The sequence below is a fragment of the Xyrauchen texanus genome, chromosome 27, assembly GCF_025860055.1.
Source record: "Xyrauchen texanus isolate HMW12.3.18 chromosome 27, RBS_HiC_50CHRs, whole genome shotgun sequence".
Lineage (NCBI taxonomy): Eukaryota > Metazoa > Chordata > Actinopteri > Cypriniformes > Catostomidae > Xyrauchen > Xyrauchen texanus.
The window spans coordinates 28,054,553-28,079,211 of record NC_068302.1 but is presented as its reverse complement, the minus strand read 5'-3'; the positions used below and the strand labels follow the sequence as shown (position 1 = coordinate 28,079,211).

At 37.1% G+C, this 24,659-nt stretch overlaps 1 protein-coding gene across 48 annotated transcripts; it reads right to left on the bottom strand.

Moving 5' to 3' along the window:
- Positions 1 to 115: 115 nt before the first annotated feature.
- zgc:112962 (uncharacterized protein LOC548348 homolog) lies at positions 116 to 20,532 on the bottom strand. 48 transcript variants are annotated; one of them, XM_052094119.1, is made up of 16 exons: positions 20,301 to 20,514; positions 19,927 to 19,997; positions 19,736 to 19,822; positions 17,290 to 17,412; positions 16,879 to 16,998; positions 14,425 to 14,547; positions 14,015 to 14,134; positions 13,760 to 13,834; positions 12,374 to 12,490; positions 11,957 to 12,076; positions 8,840 to 8,914; positions 5,876 to 5,998; positions 5,465 to 5,584; positions 5,242 to 5,283; positions 1,501 to 1,566; positions 116 to 1,343 (listed from the first exon to the last, which is right to left on the bottom strand). In XM_052094119.1, the coding sequence occupies exons 2-16, from the start codon at positions 19,949 to 19,951 to the stop codon at positions 568 to 570; spliced, it is 2,112 nt and encodes a 703-aa protein (XP_051950079.1). In that variant the 5' UTR covers positions 19,952 to 19,997; positions 20,301 to 20,514; the 3' UTR covers positions 116 to 567. The 48 variants fall into 48 exon arrangements, with proteins under 48 accessions (XP_051950079.1, XP_051950078.1, XP_051950077.1 ...); XM_052094118.1 differs by having other exon boundaries at positions 12,368 to 12,490; positions 14,431 to 14,547; positions 20,301 to 20,512; XM_052094117.1 differs by having other exon boundaries at positions 5,882 to 5,998; positions 12,368 to 12,490; positions 20,301 to 20,504.
- Positions 20,533 to 24,659: the final 4,127 nt, after the last annotated feature.

The following is a 24,659-nucleotide window of genomic DNA, read 5'->3' as shown; positions in this document are numbered from 1 at the left end:
GGAACACTCTCCCGGAAACATTTCACAATAACACATTTTAGTTTCACTTTTATAATGACTTATTTGCGCAAATGTCTTTAGTTTTCCAAAAAAGACACGATAATGGAAACGGAGTAGAGCAGATGTATTTATTAAGGCACATTTTTCTCTATTAAACTTATAATGTAGAAAAGTACACCATGGATCGCCCACATGCTCACCATGTATTAATTCCCGACAAACAAAATGAATACATTAAGAACGATTTTATTCTTTAGATTAAACCCATTTAGATTAATAATGACAATCAGATTTGAATAAAAAACATTTTTTTTTTTTTTAAAGTGCTCAGATTCATAAGAAAATGTACATGTCCTGATTAAATAAAAATTGTGACAGGAGGATGTTTTGAGCTGGAAAAATGCAAGGCCCATTATTCATACAGTAACACACACCTGGAGACTCACCAATATTCTTATTAATTTAAAGTATAGAGCCCTCATTTGAGAGGCAAAGCAAGCGCTTAATAGTTCCAAGTAATAATTTGCGCAAAAAGTCTCACAGTCCTTTATCTACTTTCATAACGTTTCACCCTTGAGCACAGCCCTGCTGTTCAATTTTCTCTTCTGCAACCACTGGCAAAATAAGGTGAGAAATTCTGCTCCAGAGCCCACTCAGTTTGTCTACATCCATTTGATTAAATAGAGCTGACTTGTCAGATGAGATAAACCTCTCTTTTATTTGCTCATGTACCATGTCCTCCACTTTTCCAAGGGAGGCATTGGCTGGGACTTCCACTTCTGCATCAAGCATAACAGTAAAGGCCAGGAAGACATTTTTATATGCTGCATTTTCATGGTCACAATAACGGTAAAAGATGAGAGTGGATCCAGGAGGAAACTCCTCAAAACGGTGGACAACTGCAGCTTTCGTGTTTTTCTCAAAGGCTTCTCTCAGTTTACTATCAATATCCAGCTTGACCTGATCACTGTCTTGTGATGCTGTGCCTTTTCCAATAATTTCATGGTATGAAGAGTTAAGGGCGGTGGAAAATGCTTTAGCCAAGTGTTGAGCTAGGCACCCAAGTGTCCTTTCAGCCCCATGTCCAGATGTTAATATCAGGCTGACAGGCTCAGTGTGGTGGGTAGAATTTAGATGGCGTCTAAGATGAATAAGACTCCTTCTCCAGAGCTCGGAGCGCTGATTTGGAAAGCTAGACTTGACTTTTTCCATTTCCTTATTGAACAATTCCACCACATTAAACTCTTTTTGTACAGGTTGAGTTAAGTCAACATTGTACTGATATAAATTAGCACATACTACAGATAGCAGCAATGCCACAATGACACCGATCCAGGCGAGTTCTGTAAGAAAAGAAATTAAGAGTAAAATTGTTGGCTCTTCACTGAAAAAATCATTACAATCATCTCTGTAAAACATAATGATGAAGACTGCTTTATGACAAGTAAATTTAGTTTAGTTTATACAGTTATGGTCAGAATGGAGAGGAGAACTACTCACTGTAATTCTTTGGGACAGTTCTCGGTGTTTGGTTTTCTTGTTGGAGTACAGTATCATTTAGTGGCTCTAAATGTAAAAAAAAAAAAAAAAAAAACTTAAAATTGCAACAATTAAGAAAAAGAAACGTTAAGTTTAACCCTTAAACGCATACCTTGGTTCTTTAGTGACCTGGGACCTCATTTAACTAATCTAATCAATTTTTTGAAGATGTGCCGACACCTCTTTAGTAATCCTCAATCTCACTCATATAAATGGTCCCTTTTCACAAGCGGAAGTCATCATAGTTGGATAAACCCAACTATGGTGGCTCCCGAGGTGTATGCATGTTTTACCTGCTTTTGAGATGTTGAATTTTTAAATTTAAACTCAACAAAGTTTCCAAGTTATTTTTCGAGGGTTATCTGCATGAATACGAAAGGGAAGTCAAATTTTTTTTTTAATGGTTGTCCGTTAAATCAGCAGGCACATCATTAAACCAACTTCCACTTCACAAAAGTAATAAGGGTCCTCAGTGTAACACCCAAAAAATGCCAAAATTGCAAAAACTATATATATAATTTACTAATATATATATATATATATATTTACATTTATACATTTGGCAGACGCTTTTATCCAAAGCGACTTAGTGCACTTATTACAGGGACAATCCCCCCGGAGCAACCTGGATTAAGTGTCTTGCTCAAGGACACAATGGTGGTGTTTGTGGGGATCGAACCAGCGACCTTCTGATTGCCAGTTATGTGCTTTAGTCCACTACAACTCCACAAAGCTTTAGTACTAAATGGGTCAATACATACCCTAGGTATGTAAGAATGTTGTTTTTTGTTTTGTTTTTTAGACTTAAAATATGTAAGGAATAATTGACGACGGGCCGTTGAATTATTAGAAAAATAATGCACACCCGGGGTGGTAATGCGGTCACGACGCTGAGCGGAGTGGCCGTTACACCTCGGTGTGCATTATTTTTCTAATAATTCAACGCCCGAGTCAATTATTCCGCTTATACTACAGTTACCACACCTCGAAACATTGTTCAGATGATGTGATTCTAGACGTTTGTCAAGTTTTTGTCATTAAAACGCTCTTGTATGTAGGACTAATTTCTTACGCATCCAATCCCATGCCTCCTTTGCTAATTCCAAAACGTCATTTTAGAGTTAGTAACGGAGGTTTGAGCCACTGACAGCAGACTAATGCAGTTATTAGTGTAGTTATTAGAGAGACAGAGGTTGCAATAATGAGACAGAAAATCATGTGCGTCATATTATTTAATTTATTTATTAATTCATACGTTATAATTCATTCGTTAATTCGAACGAATTTATTTATTAAAATTAAACTGCACGTTAAACACATTGACAGCCCAAGCTGTTGTTTTTTTGGTGTTTTCTTCATGTTTTTCCGCCCTCGAGTCGGTCTAGCTGTTCTTCGCTGATTGTTTTATGTCTTTTGTTGTTGCCGGCTGCCTCTGATGTCCTCTTCCGTTTATTTGTTTTTTCATCTGAGCTATCCAATACTGCGGTCGCCCAGTTGTTAAAATATTTATGTTCACCATAAATATTAAAATTTACTTCCGGAAAATCAAAATAGTCTGTCATTTTTTTTCCTCTTGAAGTTGAAGTGGATTTGTCGCTGTCACTTCTTGTTGTGAATTGTATCCTATTTTCCGTTATTACAGTTGACTACGCAAAGTGATATGGAACTGTAATGCGGTCAAGACCTGCCTGGAACTACTTTAGCCGTGCGTTTCCCTGAAAATAATTGCACACCTTAGAACGTTCTCAACCAATCAGAATCAAGCATTCAACAGCCCTGTAGTATAAATATATATATTATATATAAATAAATACAATTTTATATATTGTTTATTAGTTCATATCCATCCAAGTTTACCTAAGTTTATTTACAAATAAATACTATTTCAAATAGATTTTCTGTGCGACATTGAATTATCAACAATGGTGAATTATCAGTATCCCATACGTGTATACACATACATACTATTTCTTACTCAAGGTGGTGAAAGTAATAAATCCTGTTCAAAAGACCCCAATATGTAAGTGTAAATAATTTGCATTTAAGGGTTAAACAATAATGAAAAATATTTCTTCGGTCACTACCTCTGTATGTGCCTTCCTCTAAATGTGAAGAGTATAGGGTTGCAACGGTATGAGATTTTCATGATAACCGTCTCAGAAAATATCGGTTTTTAAAGAAGATACTGAATATACCGGTTTCACGGTATACGGTATTACACAATTACTATTATTAGTGAAAACAGAAGGGTTATTTTATTTATTTTTGAGTAAACACTTTATTATAATTGAAACTTGAAAGCATTTATTTTATTGAAGTACGTGTAAAAAAAAAAAGTCTCTCTTTTGAATATAAAATATATAACATGTTATATAACTAAAGCATGTTAGTTTACATGTTATCATAGCATGTTAAATGAACTACTAAATGAAAAATAACGTCAGCTGTGTGAGCTTTTAAAGTAATATCCTATTAACAGTTAACATATACTGTAGGAGCATGACAACGAGGCAAGACAGCTCCTGTCTGTACCTTTAACTCCGTGGTTCTCTACTGGTTTTGCATCAGGATGCAGATTTTACATTGGAAATCAAGTGTCGACCTGCCATAGATTAAACATAACCTGTATTTCATGTATCCAGGGTTGCATTTCCTTTTATGTTGTATAGTTGTTCATGGTTTTCAAGTACAAGGACATGAATAAAATGACATTATTTTTGTTGTTGACGTCAAAATCTACAGGAAGTTGTCTCTCCCCCTTTTAAAAATTTAAGAGCATATTTACTTATATGAGCCCATTATTATCCCGTTTGTTACCTAATATTAAATATTTATACACATATTACACAGAAGGAAAGGCTCCTCATTACCATGGTTAGTTCAGTGTGCTAGTCTTAATAATAATAATAATAATAAATAATGTATTTATGAAAAAACAATACTAGCTGAAACACATCTTGAAACTTTAACTACAACTGCTGATATAAAATGAGGTCTAATAGATTCTACCTTTAGATTATTTCATATGAAACTATAACATTTTGTCAAACTATAACAGTTACTTTTACTCATGTAAAATCCTGAAACAAAATTGTAAAGGTGATGGTGTGTAATTATTAATATTAATTTGGCACATAGCACAGTTGCTCTTCTCCTCCTAAGTGCTGTTTGGCATGTCAGGGCTGCTACTGTTTGAGAGGTTTGACGTGAGTTCCTCCATAACACTTTAAACTAGAAAAAAAATTAATTTACATAACTTTTAATGTTTGTTGCAAAGCGGGAGAGTTTACTTTTTTCTAAAAATTAGTAGCACCAAACATCACAAGCAGCCACAAGAATGGACACAGAGTAGCCGTATAACACTTTTCCTTGAGTAGAATATTGCACTACAGATCGCTAAATTTGTTCAAAGCGAAAAGCGAGATAGAATTAGCGCACTCACGTGCATGGTTGCCAGATTGCACAAAATAAGTATAAATCTCAAACTGGGGGTGTTGCATATCTTATCTGGCAACCCTGAGCATGTTACACACTTGTGGAGACGTGTTAAGTCCCAATGAAAGTTAACTGAAATATCCAATTTATGATAAATGAGCCACGGGCCACATTAAACCATGTGGACAGCTATGTTACAGTATATTAATTGTAACATTATTATTATATAAGTCAACAAAAGTTTGAAGTCATGCATACTACACTTACCATCCTCAGATGGCCCAATCGCTGTAGAGTCTGTATTTGCATCTGACAAAAGTGAAGAGCAGTTTTAGTTATTTTATTGAGGATTGCTGTTAAATTTCTTTTTTTTTTCTCTTCATTTTTTTTAAGAGAATTATGCTGTTGTTAAGTAGATTGTGCTGCTTCTACTTCCTCTCACCTCATTTCAATCTCAGCACTGCTTATATAAGCAAACAAATGCAAATACCTTCTTTTTTCTCTCCCTTTTCATTGTCCTTCTCTCCGTCATCCACTCTTCTTGTGTCTGTTTGAGAGTGAGGGGCATCCCCATGTTGGTAAAGGGTGTCAATAGTCTCTTGAGTCCTCTCTGTTTGCCAGACAAGAAAATGTCTATGGTGTTATGTGTGAACACAGCTACAATGCATTTCAATAAACATGAAATCTGTAATAGTCTTGAAAATCAAATTATAACTTTATTCTACATAAACCATCGTCCTTTCTCCATCTATATTAACACTGAACAATACCCATGAAGCATGGATCACAATATTATAATATCACAAGTGATTTAATTACCATTAACTGTAAGGAAGGAGTCATGTTTCTGCTTATATACAAGAAAGCAAACAGGCAATAACATGATTTATGAGAAAAAGACCTTTACTCTCTCTGTGTTCAATGTTCTTGGGTTTGTCTTCTGTTCCAGTGGTTGTCTCAGAGGGAAGGAGGTTACTGTGCTGCTTGGAATCTGGCAGTCTATCTGGACTCTTTTCAGTCTTCTCTGTGTTAGTCAAGGAAGACATATATTGCATCAACAATGATCATATTAATCAACATTTATCATGATCATATTGGACTTTATGAATGCTACCCTTACTATTCTCTCTTTTATTTTCATTACTTGATAAAGAATCAGGAGATGGATCTCCTGCAGTTTAAACTTTTTAATTTAGGGGAGAAAATTGGGACGCATAAAATATATATACAGTGGGTACGGAAAGTATTCAGACCCCTTAAATTTTTCACTCTTTGTTATATTGCAGCCATTTGCTAAAATCATTTAAGTTCATTTTTTTCCTCATTATTGTACACACAGCACCCCATATTGACAGAAAAACACAGAATTGTTGACATTTTTGCACATTTATTAAAAAAGAAAAACTGAAATATCACATGGTCTTAAGTATTCAGACCCTTTGCTGTGACACTCATATATTTAACTCAGGTGCTGTCCATTTCTTCTGATCATCCTTGAGATGGTTCTACACCTTCAACTGAGTCCAGCTGTGTTTGATTATACTGACTGGACTTGATTAGGAAAGCCACACACCTGTCTATATAAGACCTTACAGCTCACAGTGCATGTCAGAGCAAATGAGAATCATGAGGTCAAAGGAACTGCCTGAAGAGCTCAGAGACAGAATTGTGGCAAGGCACAGATCTGGCCAAGGTTACAAAAAATTTCTGCTGCCCTTAAGGTTCATAAGAGCACAGTGGCCTCCATAATCCTTAAATGGAAGACGTTTGGGACGACCAGAACCCTTCCTAGAGCTCGCAGTCCAGCCAAACTGAGCTATCGGGGAGAAGAGCCTTGGTGAGAGAGGTAAAGAAGAACCCAAAGATCACTGTGGCTGAGCTCCAGAGATGCAGTCGGGAGATGGGAGAAAGTTGTAGTAAGTCAACCATCACTGCAGCCATCCACCAGTCGGGGCTTTATGGCAGAGTGGCCTGACGGAAGCCTCTCCTCAGTGCAAGACACATGAAAGCCTGCATGGAGTTTGCTAAAAAACACCTGAAGGACTCCAAGATGGTGATAAATAAGATTCTCTGGTCTGATGAGACCAAGATAGAACTTTCTGGTCTTAATTCTAAGCGGTATGTGTGGAGAAAACCAGGCACTGCTCATCACCTGTCCAATACAGTCTCAACAGTGAAGCATGGTGGTGGCAGCATCATGCTGTGGGGGTGTTTTTCAGCTTCAGGGACAGGACGACTGGTTGCAATCGAGGGAAAGATGAATGCGGCCAAGTACAGGGATATCCTGGACCGAAAACCTTCTCCAGAGTGCTCTGGACCTCAGACTGGGCCGAAGGTTCACCTTCCAACAAGACAATGACCCTAAGCACACCGCTAAAATAACGAAGGAGTTGCTTCACAACAACTCCGTGACTGTTCTTGAATGGCCCAGCCAGAGCCCTGACTTAAACCCAATTGAGCATCTCTGGAGAGACCTGAATATGGCTGTCCACCAACGTTTACCATCCAACCTGACAGAACTGGAGAGGATCTGCAAGGAGGAATGGCAGAGGATACCCAAATCCAGATGTGAAAAACTTGTTGCATCTTTCCCAAAAAGACTCATGGCTGTATTAGATCAAAAGGGTGCTTCTACTAAATACTGAACAAAGGGTCTGAATACTTAGGACCATGTGATATTTCAGTTTTTCTTTTTTAATAAATGTGCAAAAATGTCAACAATTCTGTGTTTTTCTGTCAATATGGGGTGCTGTGTGTACAATAATGAGGAAAAAAAATGAACTTAAATGATTTTAGCAAATGGCTGCAATATAACAAGAGTGAAAAATTTAAGGGGGTCTGAATACTTTCCGTACCCACTGTGTATATATATATTATATTTTAGCAGTGATAATATTTGCAATATGGAACAGCCTCGAGTGCCTTTTTGCTTTAATCAAATGGTTACTTTTACCATATTATAAAAATATTAAGGACACAATTAAAATAATTTCTAATAAAATGATCAAATGTCATTCTTCTGTTACTACAAAAGTCATGATGAACTAGTTTGGAAACACTCTTTGTTGAGAAAAATGGGACGCAGAAAAAGTAGTCACATGACAAAATTTACATCACATCTGTCCTCACATCTAACGGCACAGCAGAGAGGAACACTTGGAGTGATGAGGAGACTCAAGGAGTTTTATTAAAAACAACGACATTACCTTTATTCTTGAAGGAAGTTTTTCAAGCTTTAAACTGCATCTTTTACCAAAACACCTGGTAAAAACAACCCCAGATTATACTAATCCCATGCGATTGATATGCTGGTAAAAAACAGCGAATCTGCAATTCTTCAGCCTATAAGTCCATTATTTATGTTGTTAAAGTTCTCAGACTGTATGAAGTGGTTGCTGGTCAATGAGAAAAATGCGCTCAATACTCTCTCCATTTTACACAAATGTGGGGAAATCTGGATTGCGAAAGGTACACAATTTGTGATATCATGGCAAAAATTCTGCATGGAAACGGCACAAGGGCAGATTTCATTGGCACTAAACCAAAACTTATGAAACAAAGTTTTTGTTTTTTAAATAATTGCTTCATGATGAACACCATTTTACCAGTCAAAAGCCATTTGAATGAAAACGAGTAGGAGCCAGCAAATTTGCCATAATTCTTTTTATGCATTTCCACTTTATCCATAACAGAACAAAAAACATGGATTGAAACTTGTTTAGAGTTGGCTTTATTATTAATAAAGCACGACTATTGACCATTCAGCACCCAGGAGTGGAACAATTAATTCTGTAAATTAAATGTAACATTATTATTAATTGTAAATAAGTCAACAAAGGTTTGAAGTCATGCATACTACACTTACCATCCTCTCTTTTTATTCCTTTACTTGACAAAGAATCACCAGATGGCCCAATCGCTGTAGAGTCTGTTTTTGCATCTGACAAAAGTGAAGAGCAGTTTTAGTTATTTTATTGAGGATTGCTGTTAAATTTCTTTTTTTCCTCTTCAATTTTTTGAAGAGAATTATGCTGTTGTTAAGTAGATTGTGCTGCTTCTACTTCCTCTCACCTCACTTCAATCTCAGCACTGCTTATATAAGCAAACAAATGCAAATACCTTCTTTTTCTCTCCCTTTTCATTGTCCTTCTCTCCGTCATCCACTCTTCTTGTGTCTGTTTGAGAGTGAGGGGCTTCCCCATGTGGGTAAGTTGTGTCAATAGTCTCTTGAGTCCTCTCTGTTTGCCAGACAAGAAAATGTCTATGGTGTTATGTGTGAACACAGCTACAATGCATTTCAATAAACATGAAATCTGTAATAGTCTTGAAAATCAAATTATAACTTTATTCTACATAAACCATCGTCCTTTCTCCATCTATATTAACACTGAACAATACCCATGAAGCATGGATCACAATATTATAATATCACAAGTGATTTAATTACCATTAACTGTAAGGAAGGAGTCATGTTTCTGCTTATATACAAGAAAGCAAACAGGCAATAACATGATTTATGAGAAAAAGACCTTTACTCTCTCTGTGTTCAATGTTCTTGGGTTTGTCTTCTGTTCCAGTGGTTGTCTCAGAGGGAAGGAGGTTACTGTGCTGCTTGGAATCTGGCAGTCTATCTGGACTCTTTTCAGTCTTCTCTGTGTTAGTCAAGGAAGACATATATTGCATCAACAATGATCATATTAATCAACATTTATCATGATCATATTGGACTTTATGAATGCTACCCTTACTATTCTCTCTTTTATTTTCATTACTTGATAAAGAATCAGGAGATGGATCTCCTGCAGTTTAAACTTTTTAATTTAGGGGAGAAAATTGGGACGCATAAAATATATATACAGTGGGTACGGAAAGTATTCAGACCCCTTAAATTTTTCACTCTTTGTTATATTGCAGCCATTTGCTAAAATCATTTAAGTTCATTTTTTTCCTCATTATTGTACACACAGCACCCCATATTGACAGAAAAACACAGAATTGTTGACATTTTTGCACATTTATTAAAAAAGAAAAACTGAAATATCACATGGTCTTAAGTATTCAGACCCTTTGCTGTGACACTCATATATTTAACTCAGGTGCTGTCCATTTCTTCTGATCATCCTTGAGATGGTTCTACACCTTCAACTGAGTCCAGCTGTGTTTGATTATACTGACTGGACTTGATTAGGAAAGCCACACACCTGTCTATATAAGACCTTACAGCTCACAGTGCATGTCAGAGCAAATGAGAATCATGAGGTCAAAGGAACTGCCTGAAGAGCTCAGAGACAGAATTGTGGCAAGGCACAGATCTGGCCAAGGTTACAAAAAATTTCTGCTGCCCTTAAGGTTCATAAGAGCACAGTGGCCTCCATAATCCTTAAATGGAAGACGTTTGGGACTGACCAGAACCCTTCCTAGAGCTCGCCGTCCAGCCAAACTGAGCTATCGGGGAGAAGAGCCTTGGTGAGAGAGGTAAAGAAGAACCCAAAGATCACTGTGGCTGAGCTCCAGAGATGCAGTCGGGAGATGGGAGAAAGTTGTAGTAAGTCAACCATCACTGCAGCCATCCACCAGTCGGGGCTTTATGGCAGAGTGGCCTGACGGAAGCCTCTCCTCAGTGCAAGACACATGAAAGCCTGCATGGAGTTTGCTAAAAACACCTGAAGGACTCCAAGATGGTGATAAATAAGATTCTCTGGTCTGATGAGACCAAGATAGAACTTTCTGGTCTTAATTCTAAGCGGTATGTGTGGAGAAAACCAGGCACTGCTCATCACCTGTCCAATACAGTCTCAACAGTGAAGCATGGTGGTGGCAGCATCATGCTGTGGGGGTGTTTTTCAGCTTCAGGGACAGGACGACTGGTTGCAATCGAGGGAAAGATGAATGCGGCCAAGTACAGGGATATCCTGGACGAAAACCTTCTCCAGAGTGCTCTGGACCTCAGACTGGGCCGAAGGTTCACCTTCCAACAAGACAATGACCCTAAGCACACCGCTAAAATAACGAAGGAGTTGCTTCACAACAACTCCGTGACTGTTCTTGAATGGCCCAGCCAGAGCCCTGACTTAAACCCAATTGAGCATCTCTGGAGAGACCTGAATATGGCTGTCCACCAACGTTTACCATCCAACCTGACAGAACTGGAGAGGATCTGCAAGGAGGAATGGCAGAGGATACCCAAATCCAGATGTGAAAAACTTGTTGCATCTTTCCCAAAAAGACTCATGGCTGTATTAGATCAAAAGGGTGCTTCTACTAAATACTGAACAAAGGGTCTGAATACTTAGGACCATGTGATATTTCAGTTTTTCTTTTTAATAAATGTGCAAAAATGTCAACAATTCTGTGTTTTTCTGTCAATATGGGGTGCTGTGTGTACAATAATGAGGAAAAAAATGAACTTAAATGATTTTAGCAAATGGCTGCAATATAACAAGAGTGAAAAATTTAAGGGGTCTGAATACTTTCCGTACCCACTGTGTATATATATATTATATTTTAGCAGTGATAATATTTGCAATATGGAACAGCCTCGAGTGCCTTTTTGCTTTAATCAAATGGTTACTTTTACCATATTATAAAAATATTAAGGACACAATTAAAATAATTTCTAATAAAATGATCAAATGTCATTCTTCTGTTACTACAAAAGTCATGATGAACTAGTTTGGAAACACTCTTTGTTGAGAAAAATGGGACGCAAAAAAAGTAGTCACATGACAGAATTTACATCACATCTGTCCTCACATCTAACGGCACAGCAGAGAGGAACACTTGGAGTGATGAGGAGACTCTAGGAGTTTTATTCTTGAAGGAAGTTTTAGTTATTTTATTGAGGATTGCTGTTAAATTTCTTTTTTCTCTTCACTTTTTTTGAAGAGAATTATACTGTTGTTAAGTAGATTGTGCTGCTTCTACTTCCTCTCACCTCATTTCAATCTCAGCACTGCTTATATAAGCAAACAAATGCAAATACCTTCTTTTTTCTCTCCCTTTTCATTGTCCTTCTCTCCTTCATCCACTCTTCTTGTGTCTGTTTGAGAGTGAGGGGCATCCCCATGTGGGTAAGTTGTGTCAATAGTCTCTTGAGTCCTCTCTGTTTGCCAGACAAGAAAATGTCTATGGTGTTATGTGTGAACACAGCTACAATGCATTTCATTAAACATGAAATCTGTAATAGTCTCGAAAATCAAATTATGACTTTATTCTACATAAACCATCGTCCTTTCTCCATCTATATTAACACTGAACAATACCCATGAAGCATGGATCACAATATTATAATATCACAAGTGATTTAATTACCATTAACTGTAAGGAAGGAGTCATGTTTCTGCTTATATACAAGAAAGCAAACAGGCAATAACATGATTTATGAGAAAAAGACCTTTACTCTCTCTGTGTTCAATGTTCTTGGGTTTGTCTTCTGTTCCAGTGGTTGTCTCAGAGGGAAGGAGGTTACTGTGCTGCTTGGAATCTGGCAGTCTATCTGGACTCTTTTCAGTCTTCTCTGTGTTAGTCAAGGAAGACATATATTGCATCAACAATGATCATATTAATCAACATTTATCATGATCATATTGGACTTTATGAATGCTACCCTTACTATTCTCTCTTTTATTTTCATTACTTGATAAAGAATCAGGAGATGGATCTCCTGCAGTTTAAACTTTTTAATTTAGGGGGAGAAAAATGGGACGCATAAAAAATATATAATATATATATTATATATATATATATATATATATATATATATATATATATATATATATATATATATATATATAATATTTTAGCAGTGACAATATTTGCAATATGGAACAGCCTCGAGTGGCTTTTTGCTTTAATCAAATGGTTACTTTTACCATATTATAAAAATATTAAGGACACAATTAAAATAATTTCTAATAAAATGATCAAATGTCATTCTTCTGTTACTACAAAAGTCATGATGAACTAGTTTGGAAACACTCTTTGTTGAGAAAAATGGGACGCAAAAAAAGTAGTCACATGACAGAATTTACATCACATCTGTCCTCACATCTAACGGCACAGCAGAGAGGAACACTTGGAGTGATGAGGAGACTCAAGGAGTTTTATTAAAAACAACGACATTACCTTTATTCTTGAAGGAAGTTTTTCAAGCTTTAAACTGCATCTTTTACCAAAACACCTGGTAAAAACAACCCCAGATTATACTAATCCCATGCGATTGATATGCTGGTAAAAAACAGCGAATCTGCAATTCTTCAGCCTATAAGTCCATTATTTATGTTGTTAAAGTTCTCAGACTGTATGAAGTGGTTGCTGGTCAATGAGAAAAATGCGCTCAATACTCTCTCCATTTTACACAAATGTGGGGAAATCTGGATTGCTGAAAGGTACACAATTTGTGATATCATGGCAAAAATTCTGCATGGAAACGGCACAAGGGCAGATTTCATTGGCACTAAACCAAAACTTATGAAACAAAGTTTTTGTTTTTTAAATAATTGCTTCATGATGAACACCATTTTACCAGTCAAAAGCCATTTGAATGAAAACGAGTAGGAGCCAGCAAATTTGCCATAATTCTTTTTATGCATTTCCACTTTATCCATAACAGAACAAAAAACATGGATTGAAACTTGTTTAGAGTTGGCTTTATTATTAATAAAGCACTGACTATTGACCATTCAGCACCCAGGAGTGGAACAATTAATTCTGTAAATTAAATGTAACATTATTATTAATTGTAAATAAGTCAACAAAGGTTTGAAGTCATGCATACTACACTTACCATCCTCTCTTTTTATTCCTTTACTTGACAAAGAATCACCAGATGGCCCAATCGCTGTAGAGTCTGTTTTTGCATCTGACAAAAGTGAAGAGCAGTTTTAGTTATTTTATTGAGGATTGCTGTTAAATTTCTTTTTTTTCCTCTTCAATTTTTTGAAGAGAATTATGCTGTTGTTAAGTAGATTGTGCTGCTTCTACTTCCTCTCACCTCACTTCAATCTCAGCACTGCTTATATAAGCAAACAAATGCAAATACCTTCTTTTTTCTCTCCCTTTTCATTGTCCTTCTCTCCGTCATCCACTCTTCTTGTGTCTGTTTGAGAGTGAGGGGCATCCCCATGTGGGTAAGTTGTGTCAATAGTCTCTTGAGTCCTCTCTGTTTGCCAGACAAGAAAATGTCTATGGTGTTATGTGTGAACACAGCTACAATGCATTTCAATAAACATGAAATCTGTAATAGTCTTGAAAATCAAATTATAACTTTATTCTACATAAACCATCGTCCTTTCTCCATCTATATTAACACTGAACAATACCCATGAAGCATGGATCACAATATTATAATATCACAAGTGATTTAATTACCATTAACTGTAAGGAAGGAGTCATGTTTCTGCTTATATACAAGAAAGCAAACAGGCAATAACATGATTTATGAGAAAAGACCTTTACTCTCTCTGTGTTCAATGTTCTTGGGTTTGTCTTCTGTTCCAGTGGTTGTCTCAGAGGGAAGGAGGTTACTGTGCTGCTTGGAATCTGGCAGTCTATCTGGACTCTTTTCAGTCTTCTCTGTGTTAGTCAAGGAAGACATATATTGCATCAACAATGATCATATTAATCAACATTTATCATGATCATATTGGACTTTATGAATGCTACCCTTACTATTCTCTCTTTTATTTTCATTACTTGATAAAGAATCAGGAGATGGATCTCCTGCAGTTTAAACTTTTTAATTTAGGGGGAGAAAATTGGGACGCATAAAATATATATACAGTGGGTACGGAAAGTATTCAGACCCCCTTAAATTTTTCACTCTTTGTTATATTGCAGCCATTTGCTAAAATCATTTAAGTTCATTTTTTTTCCTCATTATTGTACACACAGCACCCCATATTGACAGAAAAACACAGAATTGTTGACATTTTTGCACATTTATTAAAAAAGAAAAACTGAAATATCACATGGTCTTAAGTATTCAGACCCTTTGCTGTGACACTCATATATTTAACTCAGGTGCTGTCCATTTCTTCTGATCATCCTTGAGATGGTTCTACACCTTCAACTGAGTCCAGCTGTGTTTGATTATACTGACTGGACTTGATTAGGAAAGCCACACACCTGTCTATATAAGACCTTACAGCTCACAGTGCATGTCAGAGCAAATGAGAATCATGAGGTCAAAGGAACTGCCTGAAGAGCTCAGAGACAGAATTGTGGCAAGGCACAGATCTGGCCAAGGTTACAAAAAATTTCTGCTGCCCTTAAGGTTCATAAGAGCACAGTGGCCTCCATAATCCTTAAATGGAAGACGTTTGGGACGACCAGAACCCTTCCTAGAGCTCGCCGTCCAGCCAAACTGAGCTATCGGGGGAGAAGAGCCTTGGTGAGAGAGGTAAAGAAGAACCCAAAGATCACTGTGGCTGAGCTCCAGAGATGCAGTCGGGAGATGGGAGAAAGTTGTAGTAAGTCAACCATCACTGCAGCCATCCACCAGTCGGGGCTTTATGGCAGAGTGGCCTGACGGAAGCCTCTCCTCAGTGCAAGACACATGAAAGCCTGCATGGAGTTTGCTAAAAAACACCTGAAGGACTCCAAGATGGTGATAAATAAGATTCTCTGGTCTGATGAGACCAAGATAGAACTTTCTGGTCTTAATTCTAAGCGGTATGTGTGGAGAAAACCAGGCACTGCTCATCACCTGTCCAATACAGTCTCAACAGTGAAGCATGGTGGTGGCAGCATCATGCTGTGGGGGTGTTTTTCAGCTTCAGGGACAGGACGACTGGTTGCAATCGAGGGAAAGATGAATGCGCCAAGTACAGGGATATCCTGGACTAAAACCTTCTCCAGAGTGCTCTGGACCTCAGACTGGGCCGAAGGTTCACCTTCCAACAAGACAATGACCCTAAGCACACCGCTAAAATAACGAAGGAGTTGCTTCACAACAACTCCGTGACTGTTCTTGAATGGCCCAGCCAGAGCCCTGACTTAAACCCAATTGAGCATCTCTGGAGAGACCTGAATATGGCTGTCCACCAACGCTTACCATCCAACCTGACAGAACTGGAGAGGATCTGCAAGGAGGAATGGCAGAGGATACCCAAATCCAGATGTGAAAAACTTGTTGCATCTTTCCCAAAAAGACTCATGGCTGTATTAGATCAAAAGGGTGCTTCTACTAAATACTGAACAAAGGGTCTGAATACTTAGGACCATGTGATATTTCAGTTTTTCTTTTTTAATAAATGTGCAAAAATGTCAACAATTCTGTGTTTTTCTGTCAATATGGGGTGCTGTGTGTACAATAATGAGGAAAAAAATGAACTTAAATGATTTTAGCAAATGGCTGCAATATAACAAGAGTGAAAAATTTAAGGGGTCTGAATACTTTCCGTACCCACTGTGTATATATATATTATATTTTAGCAGTGATAATATTTGCAATATGGAACAGCCTCGAAGTGCCTTTTTGCTTTAATCAAATGGTTACTTTTACCATATTATAAAAATATTAAGGACACAATTAAAATAATTTCTAATAAAATGATCAAATGTCATTCTTCTGTTACTACAAAAGTCATGATGAACTAGTTTGGAAACACTCTTTGTTGAGAAAAATGGGACGCAAAAAAAGTAGTCACATGACAAAATTTACATCACATCTGTCCTCACATCTAACGGCACAGCAGAGAGGAACACTTGGAGTGATGAGGAGACTCAAGGAGTTTTATTCTTGAAGGAAGTTTTAGTTATTTTATTGAGGATTGCTGTTAAATTTCTTTTTTCTCTTCACTTTTTTGAAGAGAATTATACTGTTAAGTAGATTGTGCTGCTTCTACTTCCTCTCACCTCATTTCAATCTCAGCACTGCTTATATAAGCAAACAAATGCAAATACCTTCTTTTTTCTCTCCCTTTTCATTGTCCTTCTCTCCGTCATCCACTCTTCTTGTGTCTGTTTGAGAGTGAGGGGCATCCCCATGTGGGTAAGTTGTGTCAATAGTCTCTTGAGTCCTCTCTGTTTGCCAGACAAGAAAATGTCTATGGTGTTATGTGTGAACACAGCTACAATGCATTTCATTAAACATGAAATCTGTAATAGTCTCGAAAATCAAATTATGACTTTATTCTACATAAACCATCGTCCTTTCTCCATCTATATTAACACTGAACAATACCCATGAAGCATGGATCACAATATTATAATATCACAAGTGATTTAATTACCATTAACTGTAAGGAAGGAGTCATGTTTCTGCTTATATACAAGAAAGCAAACAGGCAATAACATGATTTATGAGAAAAAGACCTTTACTCTCTCTGTGTTCAATGTTCTTGGTTTTGTCTTCTGTTCCAGTGGTTGTCTCAGAGGGAAGGAGGTTACTGTGCTGCTTGGAATCTGGCAGTCTATCTGGACTCTTTTCAGTCTTCTCTGTGTTAGTCAAGGAAGACATACAGGTGAAACTCGAAAAATTAGAATATCGTGCAAAAGTTCATTAATTTCAGTAATTCAACTTAAAAGGTGAAACTAATATATTATATAGACTCATTACAAGCAAAGTAAGATATTTCAAGCCTTTATTTGATATAATTTTGATGATTATGGCTTACAGCTTATGAAAACCCCAAATTCAGAATCTCAGAAAATTAGAATATTACATGAAATCAATAAAAAAAAAGGATTTTAAATACAGAAATGTCGGCCCTCTGAAAAGTATAATCATGCATATGTACTCAGTACTTGGTTTGGGCCCCTTTTGCATTAATTACTGCCTCAATGCGGCGTGGCATGGATGCTATCAGCCTGTGGCACTGCTGAGGTGTTATGGAAGACCAAGATGCTTCAATAGCGGCCTTCAGCTCTTCTGCATTGTTTGGTCTCATGTCTCTCATCTTTCTCTTAGTAATGCCCCATAGATTCTCTATGGGGTTCAGGTCAGGCGAGTTTGCTGGCCAATCAAGCACAGTAATACCATGGTCACTGAACCAGGTTTTGGTACTTTTGGCAGTGTGGGCAGGTGCCAAGTCCTGCTGGAAAATGAAGTCAGCATCTCCATAAAGCTTGTCTGCTGAAGGAAGCATGAAGTGCTCTAAAATGTCCCGGTAGACAGCTGCGTTGACTCTGGACTTAATAAAGCACAGTGGACCAACACCAGCCGATGACATGGCTCCCCAAACCAACACAGACTGTGGAAACTTCACACTGGACTTCAAGCCTCTTGGATTGTGTGCCTCTCCATTCTTCCTCCAGACTGTGGGACCTTGGTTTCCAAATGAGATGCAAAATTTGCTCTCATCAGAAAAGAGGACTTTGGACCACTGAGCAACAGACCAGTTCTTTTTTTCTTTAGCCCAGGTAAGACATTTGACATTTGAAGCCCATGTCCAGGACCCGTCTGTGTGTGGTGGCTCTTGATGCAGTAACTCCAGCCTCAGTCCACTCCTTTTGAAGCTCCCCCACACATCTGAATGGCCTTTTCCTGACAATCCTCTCCAGGCTACGGTCATCCCTGCTGCTTGTGCACCTTTTTCTTCCACACTTTTCCCTTCCATTTAACTTTCTATTAATGTGCTTTGATACAGCACTTTGAGAACATCCAACTTCTTTTGCAATTACCTTTTGAGACTTTCCCTCCTTGTGGAGGGTGTCAATGATGGTTTTCTGCACAACCGTCAGGTCAGCAGTCTTCCCCATGATTGTGAATTCAACTGAACCAGACCGAGAGACCATTTAAAGGCTCAGGAACCCTTTGCAGGTGTTTAGCTGATTAGAGTGTGACAGTTTGAGCCTACAATACTGAACCTTTTCACAATATTCTAATTTTCTGAGATTCTGAATTTGGGGTTTTCATAAGCTGTAAGCCATAATCATCAAAATTATATCAAATAAAGGCTTGAAATATTTTACTTTGCTTGTAATGAGTCTATATAATATATTAGTTTCACCTTTTAAGTTGAATTACTGAAATTAATGAACTTTTGCACGATATTCTAATTTTTAGAGTTTCACCTGTATATTGCATCAACAATGATCATATTAATCAACATTTATCATGATCATATTGGACTTTATGAATGCTACCCTTACTCTTCTCTCTTTTATTTTCATTACTTGATAAAGAATCAGGAGATGGATCTCCTGCAGTTTAAACTTTTAATTTAGGGGGAGAAAAATGGGATGCATAAAATATATATATATATATATATTATATTTTAGCAGTGATAATATTTGCAATATGGAACAGCCTCGAGTGCCTTTTTGCTTAATCAAATGGTTACTTTTAACATATTACCATATTATATAAATATTAAGGACACAATAAAAATAATTTCTAATAAAATTATCAAATGTCATTCTTCTGTTACTACAAAAGTCATGATGAACTAGTTTGGAAACACTCTTTGTTGAGAAAAATGGGACGCAAAAAAAGTAGTCACATGACAGAATTTACATCACATCTGTCCTCACATCTAACGGCACAGCAGAGAGGAACACTTGGAGTGATGAGGAGACTCAAGGAGTTTTATTAAAAACAACGACATTACCTTTATTCTTGAAGGAAGTTTTAGTTATTTTATTGAGGATTGCTGTTAAATGTCTTTTTTTTCTTCACTTTTTTGAAAACATGAAATCTGTAATAGTCTCGAAAATCAATTCTACATAAACCACCATCCTTTCTCCATCTATATTAACACTGAACAACACCCATGAAGCATGGATCACGATATTATAATATCACAAATGATTTAATTACCATTAACTGTAAGGGAGGAGTCATGTTTCTTGTCCGAACTGCCTTCTGCACTCTGAACAGTTGTTAAAAGTGCATCCTTGTTTCTGTCTGTGAAAGAAAGTTAAAAAAATAATAGAAATGACGTACTATAGAAGGTGAGCCACAAACACAAAAACGAGAAAATGAAAGTGAAAGCATTTTCGGATTATTACCACTGTCGACTTTTATCTCTGCCATAGCTGTTATGCTTCCTGTAGTGTGTAACCGTGCATCTGAAATGGACCTGTAAGTAAACACAAACAGCACTCTAAATCATCAATGCCCTGGTGAAAAGTATATTGCATTATTACAAACAACATCAGAATTCGTAAGTTCACGCCCACTAATAATCCAGGTTTATATATCTAATGCGACAATCTCTATTTTCAAGCAAATTCATAACTATTAGCGTCACCAGAAATTAAGTTTAATTACATTGCAATATATAAAAATACAAGGTAAGGCCTACAACGAACCACTTACTATATTCGCTATGTTGAACATGTGCCTCTAAAACCTGTGTTGCTAGTATGAAAAACAAACTCACCGACCGTCTTGCTGTGGGACCAGTCACAGATAACAGTTTGGATTTTGTCCTGTCAGACAGCGCTATCAAAAGTCGCAAGTCCAAACACGACTCCACAGTGGTGCCACTGACGCAGCAACGCTTGATTTAGGTAATGGCGTCTATGCACGGTCACTTCCGCTGCAAATTGTGAGGGCAGTAACGTCCGCAGCGCCGTTTTTGGGTTGAAGTCTGTTCCCCCCTATGTTTCTCCGTTTAGTGTTCCCCGTACCACCGTAAAATATAAAAGGGAGGAACAGACTTCGACAAAGGGGAAACATTGCATTAGTTATGTCCATTTGAGAGTTATGTCTTTAGAGGCAGTGGTGGTTCAGCGGTTAAGGCTCTGGGTTACTGACCAGAATGTCGGGGGTTCAGGCCCCAACACTGCCAAGGTGACACTGTTGCAAGGCTCTTGACCCTGCTCCAGGGGTGCCATATCATAGCTGACCCTGCACTCTGACCCCAGCTATAAATGTATGTATAATGTGTGACTAGTTCGATATATACAAATGCAACGGCCTTAATTCCTCTTTGGTATTATATACAGGTCCTTCTCAAAAAATTAGCATATTGTGATAAAGGTCATTATTTTCCATAATGTAATGATAAAAATTAAACTTTCATATATTTTAGATTCATTGCACACCAACTGAAATATTTCAGGTCTTTTATTGTTTTAATACTGATGATTTTGGCATACAGCTCATGAAAACCCAAAATTCCTATCTCAAAAAATTAGCATATCATGAAAAGGGTCTCTAAACAAGCTATTAACCTAATCATCTGAATCAACTAATTAACTCTAAACACCTGCAAAAGATTCCTGAGGCTTTTAAAAACTCCCAGCCTGTTTCATTACTCAAAACCGCAATCATGGGTAAGACTGCCGACCTGACTGCTGTCCAGAAGGCCATCATTGACACCCTCAAGCAAGAGGGTAAGACACAGAAAGAAATTTCTGAACAAATAGGCTGTTCCCAGAGTGCTGTATCAAGGCACCTCAGTGGGAAGTCTGTGGGAAGGCAAAAGTGTGGCAAAAAACGCTGCACAACGAGAAGAGGTGACCGGACCCTGAGGAAGATTGTGGAGAAGGACCGATTCCAGACCTTGGGGACCTGCGGAAGCAGTGGACTGAGTCTGGAGTAGAAACATCCCCGCATTCCCCAGGTCAAGCCACTTTTGAACCAGAAACAGCGGCAGAAGCGCCTGACCTGGGCTACAGAGAAGCAGCACTGGACTGTTGCTCAGTGGTCCAAAGTACTTTTTTCGGATGAAAGCAAATTTTGCATGTCATTCGAAATCAAGGTGCCAGAGTCTGGAGGAAGACTGGGGAGAAGGAAATGCCAAAATGCCTGAAGTCCAGTGTCAAGTACCCACAGTCAGTGATGGTCTGGGGTGCCATGTCAGCTGCTGGTGTTGGTCCACTGTGTTTTATCAAGGGCAGGGTCAATGCAGCTAGCTATCAGGAGATTTTGGAGCACTTCATGCTTCCATCTGCTGAAAAGCTTTATGGAGATGAAGATTTCATTTTTCAGCACCGACCTGGCACCTGCTCACAGTGCCAAAACCACTGGTAAATGGTTTACTGACCATGGTATTACTGTGCTCAATTGGCCTGCCAACTCTCCTGACCTGAACCCCATAGAGCATCTGTGGGATATTGTGAAGAGAAAGTTGAGAGACGCAAGACCCAACACTCTGGATGAGCTTAAGGCTGCTATCGAAGCATCCTGGTCCTCCATAACACCTCAGCAGTGCCACAGGCTGATTGCCTCCATGCCACGCCGCATTGAAGCAGTCATTTCTGCAAAAGGATTCCCGACCAAGTATTGAGTGCATAACTAGACATAATTATTTGAAGGTTGACTTTTTTTTGGTATTAAAAACACTTCTTTTATTGGTCAGATGAAATATGCTAATTTTTTGAGATAGGAATTTTGGGTTTTCATGAGCTGTATGCCAAAATCATCAGTATTAAAACAATAAAAGACCTGAAATATTTCAGTTGGTGTGCAATGAATCTAAAATATATGAAAGTTTAATTTTTATCATTACATTATGGAAAATAATGACCTTTATCACAATATGCTAATTTTTTGAGAAGGACCTGTATATGTATATGTATATATATATATATATATATATATATATATATATATATATATATATATATAGATAGATAGATATATGACTAGTTCACTAATATATATATATTAGTGAACTAGTCATATATATATATATATATAGATAGATAGATATATCATATATATATATATATATATATATATATAGATAGATAGATAGATGGATATATGACTAGTTCACTAATATATATATATTAGTGAACTAGTCATATATATATATATATATATATATATATATATATATATATAATACCAAAGAGGAATTAAGGCTGTTGCATTTGCTTAGTAAAATGAAAATATTTAAGTGTAGTAAACAATGGCTAAATGTGCTTGCTTGAAATATTTCAATCAATTAGGCAAATTGTTTTCAATTAAGTTAGTGTCATGGAAACAATTAAAATTTAATTTAATTTAAATTGGATTAAACAAAATATTGCATAGATGTCTATAAATGTATTGCATATAACTATGGATGTAAAAACTGACTTTTCCCATTTTTCCCAAAAAATCCTACAAAGTGCTTGAGAAAATACAAAACAATGTATAGTGTGCAATGTTACACTTAACACCCTCAGCTCAATCTTGATTAAATGCTCTTGGACTAATGCACTAATAGCCATAGATGTTTGTTTTCATCAGCATTCATCAGAATTTTAACTTAAAATGTGTCACGATGCTTCTTTCGCTGCTCATGCTGCCAATAATTGGCTTGACCCTGGTATTGCCGCTTGCAACTATATTTTTAATTCGTATTTTTGTCTTGATTTCCAGTAAAAATAGCTAAATATTCTAAATACATTAAAAACTAATACTAATTAAATAGTAATCTACTAATTAAGAAAAACTCTGGATACCAGAGCGTCTGACATCAAATAAAATTTACAAGGGCTGGCTAATGCTAAACGTAGATTTTCTAAAATTGTTATTCATGTCGGCACTAACTATGTCCGGCTTCACCAGTCAGAGATCACTAAAGATAATGTTAAAGAGGTGTGTGAATTTCCAAAAATTATGTCAGACACTGTAATATGCTCTGGTCACCTCCCTGCTCATAGTGGTGACGAGGTTTATAGTAGATTAGTGTCACTGTTTGGCTGGATGTCTGAGTTGTGTCTGGAGAAGAAAATAGGATTTATAGACAATTGGAAGAATTTTTGGGGTAGACGTGATCTGCTAAAGAGAGACGGACTCCACTCCAGGGAAGGTGCCGCTCTCCTCTCTAGTAATTTGGCTCATAGTCTTAATAATGATAGTATTTGATTAACTGAGGCCCAGGTCAGGAAGCAGGTCACATAAACTACAACACATAGAGATAGTATCACCTAGATATCATATAGAGACTGTGTCTGTTCCCCGAACTACCAACCACAAAACCCTCACTAAATCATTTAGAATTTTTTTTATTAAGGTCGAACATGAACAAAACAAACAAATGAAAGATAAACATCATATCAAAGTAGGGCTACTAAACATTAGATCTCTTTCTACCAAAGCATTAATTGTTAATAAAATGATTACAAATCATTTACGAAGAACTATTCTTTCGACCACTAAAGATTGCTTCACTAATAATCTATCTCATACACTCAATAAACCCCAAAGCCCAGAAGAACTTGATGAAATAACATATAATATAAATGCAGTCTTCTCTAGCACTCCTGATAGTGTCTCCCCACTTTGATTAAAGAAAATGAAAGAAATAAGCCCTGCACCATGGTAAAATGATCACACTCATGCTCTCAAGAGAGCAGCTCAGAAATTGCAGCGCATGTGGTAGAATACAAAATTAGAAGTTTTTCGTGGTGCATGGAAGGATAGTGTCTGTAACTACAGACAGGCACTAAAAGCTGCCAGGTCAGCATATTATAGTAAACTCATTGAAAATAACCACAACAATCCTAGGTGTTTATTCAGTACTGTGGCTAAATTGGTTAGGAATAAAGCCTCAACAGAACCAGATATTACACACAAGAGTAATGACTTCATGAATTTATTTTCAAATCAAATTGAAATAATCAGAAATAAAATTGCAATTATGCAATCATCTGTCATAGCACCTCAGAAAACTGTGTCTAATAATTGTCCTCACGTGCAACTTCAATCCTTCGCTGTCATAGGTCATGAAGAGCTAACAAATCTTATTGAATCATCAAAAGCCACAACATGTTTGTTAGATCCATTACCAACTAAACTC

What these genes read in the sequence shown, in the direction of transcription:
- zgc:112962 (XM_052094115.1), bottom strand. Translation starts at nt 19,951, where the DNA reads ATGGCAGAGATAAAAGTCGACAGTG. An exon ending in TGAACACAGAGAGAGTAAAG is followed by an intron (nt 16,999 to 17,289) that starts GTCTTTTTCTCA and finishes TCTGGCAAACAG; the next exon opens with AGAGGACTCAAGAGACTATT. An exon ending in AAAGGGAGAGAAAAAAGAAG is followed by an intron (nt 5,284 to 5,464) that starts GTATTTGCATTT and finishes CACTTTTGTCAG; the next exon opens with ATGCAAATACAGACTCTACA.